At 63.4% G+C, this 7168-nt stretch overlaps 1 protein-coding gene across 1 annotated transcript in view; it reads left to right on the top strand.

The window, feature by feature from the left end:
* WWP2 (WW domain containing E3 ubiquitin protein ligase 2) overlaps nt 1-7168 on the top strand; it is a 44231-nt gene that overhangs the window by 30062 nt on the left and 7001 nt on the right. Inside the window, exons 11-19 of the mRNA XM_009289436.2 lie at nt 182-236; nt 2308-2389; nt 3041-3169; nt 3469-3547; nt 3703-3774; nt 3866-3954; nt 5272-5431; nt 6470-6603; nt 6732-6872. Coding sequence (XP_009287711.1) covers nt 182-236; nt 2308-2389; nt 3041-3169; nt 3469-3547; nt 3703-3774; nt 3866-3954; nt 5272-5431; nt 6470-6603; nt 6732-6872 — 941 coding nt within the window. The remainder of the gene's footprint in view (nt 1-181; nt 237-2307; nt 2390-3040; nt 3170-3468; nt 3548-3702; nt 3775-3865; nt 3955-5271; nt 5432-6469; nt 6604-6731; nt 6873-7168) is intronic.

The following is a 7168-nucleotide window of genomic DNA, read 5'->3' as shown; positions in this document are numbered from 1 at the left end:
TTTTTTTTTTTTTTTTTTTTTTTTTTTTTTTTGGTTTTTTTTTTTTTAGTTCTCTGGGAGCTGCGGGCTAAGGGGAGGCGAGTGGGCGCGGGGGCTGCACGGCTCACCTCCACACTCCGCTTTTCCCAGACATCCCTGCCCTGGTTTTATTTTGTGTTTTTGCCCTCTCTGTTGTCTCTAGTCGTCCGGTGCCCCGTCTGACAATGATCCTCTCGGTCCCCTTCCTCCCGGCTGGGGTAAGTACTGAGCCGCCTCACCTGCCTGTTGCCACGCTTGCCGGACAGCCCACTGGGGACGCTCCTCCATCACCTGGAGCGGGACCCTGCCTGCCCCGCAGGGAGGATGGTGCTGTCAGCAGCTCCTTTGCTCCCGTCCCTGGCATTAATGGGAACGGTGGCTGGGGAGCCAGCGTTCCCCGTGCTCTGCTGCATGTGTGCCTGAGTCTGCCCGTGATTAGCACATTCTCTGATTTGAAATCCAGCTTTTTTTCCTTTTTTCCCCTTTTCCTGGAGGAGTTCCCAGTCTCTCTCAGCTACTGAATGCAGAATTGCTTGTGGTTGTTCTTTTGGACTGGGGGGAGAGGTTGGGGATCCAACTCCTTGCTCGTCCCCAGATCCCTCCTCTGCTGAGCAGGGATCCATCCTGCTGCCATGCATGCTTCCCGGGATGCTCTGCCCCAGTCTGCGGTGGGGCTGGGAGCTGGCAGGAGCGGGGCTGGCTGTCCTGTCCCCATGGCCCAAGCGTCGTGTGCTGGGATGTTTTGAAATGTCCCTGTGCCATCCCCAGGGCAGAGACCCCCCCTCCATGGCACGAGCATCCCTGGAGAGGGCAGGCTGGGATGCTTGTGGGTGCAGACGGGCTGTGCTGTGCCAGGCAGGCAGGGAGGGCAGGAGAGGGGTTAAAACTGCGGGGAGCTTGGAGCAGGACAGAGGGGGCCCAGGCTGCTAAGGGGGTCTCCGAGGGCAGGGTCTCGATGGGGACGGTGCTGGAGCCTTTGCTGCCATGCTGGGTGGCCCACCTCCTGCATCAGTGAGGTGAGCCCTGGCCTGGGAGGAGAGGGATCCTGTCCCCAGTGTCAGCTGGGCAGACTCAGGGGAGGCACAGCTCTGCGTGGGACCGAGCACCCTGGGTGGGGCGGGGGTCCCTGGCATGGATGGGGTCCGCGGGATGGATGCAGTCCTGGTCATCGTATGCACAGTCTGCCAGAGCCACGGCCTGGGGGCTGCTTCCCGCAGTCCAGGAGTGAAATGCAGTGAGGGGGGCCGCGGTGGCCGGGAGGTGACAGGGGAGCGTGCGTGCAGGGCGTCCCTGCCGGCATGGAGCAGGGCTGTGCGTGCGGGGAGTGACGCAGGCACGTGGAGGGAGGAGGTGTATTGCGTGTGGGGCACACGTGTTGGTGGGGAGGCAGCGAGTGTGTGTGGGTGTGTGCAGGGGGGTGGCTGGCGAGAGGCAGAGCGGTGTTGGCAGGCGTGCAGGCGGGACAAGAGGGGGTACATGGAGTGGGTGCAGGCGCCTGGAGGCTGGCAAGGTGGGGAGCAGGCGCAGGATCACCACCGGGCCAGGGCACATGGTGCCCAGCCATGGCTGGGAGGCGCTTGCCGTTCTGAGTGTGCAAATAGTGTTGGGAAGGGGGTGCCTGGGGAAGTGTGTGGCGCACATGGGGTGTTGGGTAGGTGGGGAGCGTGTGCTGGGAGGCTCCTGTGCAACAAGCGTGTGAGGCCGCGGGCACAGAGGCGGGTCAAGCAGTCGTGCTGGTGTGAGTGGTGTGCTTGTTTTATGCCTGTGTGCAACAGAAGGAGGTGTGGGTGTGCATGCGTGTGCAGCGCACGTCGGGAGCATGAGCTGTGCACCGGCAGCAGGGCCACGCAGGGAGTTCGGATGCATTTGCGAAAGCACCTGCAGATCCACCTGGAGGGATGCTGCGCTTGCGGAGCGCTGCATCTTCAAGGAGGGTGCGTGTGCCGCCTGCCCAGCAAGGTGCGTGGCCGAGCACGGCTCTTGTGCCAGCCTGGCAGCACGTTGGCAGGGCTGGCCTCTGCCATGGCACCCCCACACACACACGCTGGCTTTGGGGGCACTGGAGAAAGCCGGCCTTCCCTGGAGGTGCAGCAGCTTGTGCATGTAGAAGAAATGTAGGGTTTTTTATCCTGCCTTTTCCAAATGAGCCCGGGCAGTGCCAGCGGGGAGGTGGGACAGGGGGAGCCAACAAACTTCTTGTGAGCTGGGAAGGGGAGGGCTGTTCCCGGGACTGTGGGTCAGCGCTGGCCAGGGCGCTTCAGCTAATGCTTCCTCTCCTTTTTCTCTTAGAGAAGAGACAGGACAATGGGCGAGTGTATTACGTGAACCACAACACACGGACCACCCAGTGGGAAGACCCTCGCACGCAGGGGTAGGCAGCCTGCGGGGAGAGCAGGGAGGATGCTTGCGGTTTCGGAAGGTCCATGCGATGGACTACCGAGTGCTGAGAGCTGGCCATGCTGGGGGACCGAGCGGGCTGCAGCGCTGGGGAGCCAAAAGCACTGAGAACTGCAGGCGGCGAGCAGGCAGTGCTGGAGCCCAGGAGGGTTGGATACTGCAACCCTTGGCATCGCGGGGCAGCTCTCGACTTGTGGGAGCCGAGGGTAGAGATGAGGAAGTGATGGGGAAGACTGCAGGGCTTTCTGGGCAGAAAGAGGTGCTTTCTTCTTGCCCTGTTGCCTTCCCGCAGGGCTCTGCTTGGGCTCCTGAGAGCTCTGGGTTGTTGTTCTCCAGAGACCTGCCCTTGCTGAGGACCTGGCCCGGGTCTCTACTGAGGCTACCTCTCCCGCAGACGGAGCGAAGCTGTAACTGTGGCTAGTCCTGGCCGTGGCTGAGTGCAGCCCAGGCAGGGCTCCGGTCTCGGGGTGCAGGCGCTCGCTAATCCCATACCATGAATCATTCCTTTTGCCTGGCACGGAGCTGCAAACTGAAGATGGTCCCTAAGGACAGCAATTTGGAGGGCTGCAGTTCAGGGTGAGAGATGCCTGAGGTGCCTGCCCGGTGACCCCTTCCTTGTCGGCAGCATGATCCAGGAGCCGCCGCTGCCGCCCGGCTGGGAGATGAAGTACACGAACGAGGGCGTGCGCTACTTCGTGGACCACAACACTCGCACCACCACCTTCAAGGACCCGCGCCCTGGATTCGAGTCTGGGTAAGCATTTTTGGGCCGGGCCGCTCGCTCTGCAGCCGGCTGCACGCTGGGAGCTGGGACTCGAGCTGCCTGTTTGCAGCTCGTGCCTTCCCGTGGTCATGACACGGAGTGGGGGAAGTGGGTCAGCTTTGTTGCAGACTCTGAGTAGTGGGTTTAGGGCCTCACATTTGGCTCTGACAGAGGTGAGCTGTGCCCCAGAGATCTTCCTCCCACCTGGCAGGCGATGAGGCTGCTGGGGCTGGGCAGCTTGAGCCAGGGCAGGCGGGGATGCTGAACCAAGGCCCGTGCTGCTTTTGCAGGAGCAAGCAGGGCGGCTCCCCAGGGGCGTACGACCGGAGCTTTCGCTGGAAGTACCACCAGTTCCGCTTCCTCTGCCACGTGAGTAGAGCAGCCGGAGGGCCCCAGCAGCTTGGGGGCTGCTGAGCCGCAGGGCTGGATGGGTGCGTGAACAGCCTGACCCCGTGGGCAGGCACGGGTGAGGAGAGCTGCTGTGCCAGCCTGCACAAAGCCTCGCGTCTCTGCCTTGCTCGTAGTCGAATGCGTTGCCCAGCCACGTGAAGATCAGTGTTTCCCGACAGACGCTCTTTGAGGACTCCTTCCAGCAGGTAAGGAGGTGCCAGGACTGCAGAGCCCGGGGAGGTGTGGAGCCGGCCCTCGCACCAGCCAGCGGTGATGCTTTCCCTTGCTTCTCCCCAGATCATGAACATGAAGCCGTATGACCTGCGGCGTCGCCTGTACATCATCATGCGAGGAGAGGAGGGCCTGGACTACGGCGGCATCGCTAGGTGAGCGTCAGCGTGCCGGACCATGCGCCTGCTGCTGAACGGGGCTGTGCCCTGCCTGCAGCGTGAATCCCTAAAGGGCCATGCAGGCACGGGAGTCTGTCCGGCAGCTGCACTCGGGGTCCTCAGCCTTTCTGCAGTGCCTGCTTGGGCGGAGGAGCCCAGGGGTGTTCAAATGGTGAGTGTGAGTTTTAGGAATGGTGGAACACCCTGAAAGCATCACAGCAGCCTGTCCCTGGCACAGAGAGGGCTGGGGGACCCAGCTGGGGCTCTCCTGCCACCCCCGGGGCATGCGGGCGATGGGTTGAGCAGCTGCTTCTCCCCACAGCCCACCTTTGCAGCCAACAGGCCCTGGTGTTTCCCGGGACAGTCGGTGTGTGCCAGGGCAGGCGTGGTGCGATGCAGTTGCTGCAGCCTCCACTGCCTGCCCCGAGGATGGTGTTACCACAGAGCATGGGCTGCATCTCAGCTGGAGGGGGGTCCCGTGTCCCCACGAGGCCCCGCCGGCTCGCTCGGGGTGTCTGCCTTGGTGCTGGGCTAATGCTTCCCCCTGCCTGCCGCCGCCCCGGCATTCGTGCTGCCGTGCTCTCGCCCGCTCCTCCTTTGTGGTGCCGCTGCCCCCGGCTCTGGTGCAGGGGCTCCTGCTCTCCGCCTCTCTGTGTCCTGCCAGTGGTTTTACCCTATGGTAGGTTACGTCATGCTGTTCTACCACAGGGTAGAACCACGGACGGGATGCCGGGGCTGCCTCTGCGTCTGAGGACTCCTGTCTCCCTCTGCGGCTGGGGGAGCAAAGCCAGGGCGGTACCCATCCCGCGCTGCTTTGAGCTTGGGGTGGGGCTCCCGGGGGAGCCTGTGCGGGGAGGCTCAGGGTGTGTGTGCACAGCTGGGGGTGTGTGCGTACATGTACAACAGCCTGGTTGGGACTGAGCCACGTGGTGCCTGCCGGGATCCCCAGTGCTCCGAGCAGGGCCTCCAGCAAACCGGGGTGTTTTCTTGCTGGTGTCTCCAGAAGCCCTTCACAAACCACGCATGGCACCCCTGGGGCGGAGGACACCCTCACCAAGTCACACCGGGGCCCAACGCTTGCACCGGCACCCCGAGGAGACGGGCACCTGGTTTGTGTGGGGTGTGCTGTGGAGGCGCATGGCTGTCCCCTCCGCCGGGGCGCAGCCTCCCTGCACAGCCCCTGGGCACCCTGGCTCCTTGCTCATCACCCGCATGGCTGTCCCCCCCGCCGGGGCGCAGCCTCCCTGCACAGCCCCTGGGCACCCTGGCTCCTTGACCAGCTCATCACCACGCTCCCCCTTCCTCTCACCCCAGGGAGTGGTTCTTCCTCCTGTCCCACGAGGTGCTCAACCCCATGTACTGCCTCTTCGAGTACGCTGGAAAGAACAACTACTGCCTGCAGATCAACCCTGCCTCCTCCATCAACCCTGACCACCTCACCTACTTCCGCTTCATCGGCCGCTTCATTGCCATGGTAAGAGCCCGGGGCGAGAGGGGTCGGGGAGGCGACGGGAGATAAGACTCTTCATGTGTGTCCACCCCGCAGAGCCAGGGGCTTTGCAGGGGACGGGGGTGGTCAGCGGGGCAAGGGGCAGCTCCGCATGCTGTGGCTGTGCTCGGCTCGGCACTGTCACCCTCCTTAAGCCCCCGTCTCGCTCAGGTGTGGGTCCGTGGGAGACGGGCCATCGAGGGGGTGCTGTGGGGAAGGCTGCGGGCTGATGCATTTTAAATCTGGGGAATGGCCGTGGAGCCAGAGGGGACCTGGTTTCCCAGGGGCTGTGTGGCAGGGATGGCTCCAGGTCTTTGGCTGCCACCCCAGGTGCTGTCAGGTCTGCAGCTCCAAGGACTATTTTTAGCCCCAGCAGTGTGAGATTTTCCAGCTGCCCAAGCCCCAGAGCGGCTCCTCCCGTTCGTCTCGCATTCCCCAAGGCCAACGTACCGCAGGTCGCCCAGCCCTGGGCTGGCAGGAGGGCTGCCAGGGACTCCACGAGCTTGGGGAAGGGTCTCTGGCCCGTGGCCCTGTGGGGTGTGTGCGGGAGGCAGCTACGCGCTGCTCAGGTCCCCGCTCTGTCCTACCCTGCCCTGCGCGTTGCAGGATACCAATAAAACCCCAGACTATTACTCACTGCTGGGCCGTTCTAGACAAGCGTCTGCATTATTTTTGGCTGCCTTTGCCTTGGGGCTCCTGGAAGCCAGGGATTCAGGGAAGCCGCAGCACAGCTCTGTTTAAACAAGTGCTCTTAATAGAGCTGTGAGGGGAGAAGGAGACACGGTGGAATTTACGGTGGGGAGGGGAGAGGGGCTGCGAGCACACCCCACACCAGGCAAGCCGCCCCCAGGCAGCACTGTCGGGGGGAGCCCACTCCTCCCCATCGCATTTGCCAGCCGGGAGTGAGTGCCGCAGCTCTGGGACCCCAGGAGTGATTCCCTTTTGCCCAGTGGTGGAGCATCATCTCGCTCCACGGGTCCGTCCTGGGGTCCCCCGTGACCCAGTGTCACCTCCCTGCCACAGGCTCTGTATCATGGGAAGTTCATCGATACTGGCTTCACGCTGCCCTTCTACAAGCGGATGCTGAATAAGCGGCCCACGCTGAAGGACCTGGAATCCATCGACCCTGAGTTTTACAACTCTATCGTCTGGACCAAGTGAGTGCCCCGTGCTCCCTCCTGGCCCAGGGCCCATCCTGCTCCGGGGGAGGCAGTGCTCCTCCCCATGGCCCCTCGCTGCTGCCGGGTACCTCCGTCAGAAACCACATCCCGGTGTCCTCCCGCAGGGAGAACAGCCTGGAGGAGTGCGGCCTGGAGCTGTACTTCATCCAGGACATGGAGATCCTGGGCAAGGTGACCACCCATGAGCTGAAGGAGGGCGGTGAGAGCATCCGGGTGACGGAGGAGAACAAGGAGGAGTACATCATGTGAGTGACTGTCCCGAGGCCCCCGCCGGGCGCCTACCCCCGCCAGCTGCAGGGCAGTTCTGGGGTGGGAACATGGGGCTTGGGACGTGGCCGCTTCCCTGGGCTACGTGGCCTGTGACAAGTATGGGCTGGCGCGGTCGGCCGAGCTCCGCTGCGGTCTGGCTTGCTGCTGGCTGGGCAGTTGCCAGTACTTTCAGGAAAGAGGAGAGGGGAGAGAGGGTGAGACTTCTCTCCCTGGCCCGTGGCTGCTCACCCTGCCTGTCCGCTGCTGGGCTGGCTGGGGGCTGCCAGGGCTG

This window comes from Aptenodytes forsteri, unplaced genomic scaffold, assembly GCF_000699145.1.
Source record: "Aptenodytes forsteri isolate BGI_AS27 unplaced genomic scaffold, ASM69914v1 Scaffold269, whole genome shotgun sequence".
Taxonomy (NCBI): Eukaryota; Metazoa; Chordata; class Aves; order Sphenisciformes; family Spheniscidae; genus Aptenodytes; species Aptenodytes forsteri.
Note: the sequence above shows the minus strand (reverse complement) of the source record. Positions and strands in the feature narration are given on the sequence as shown.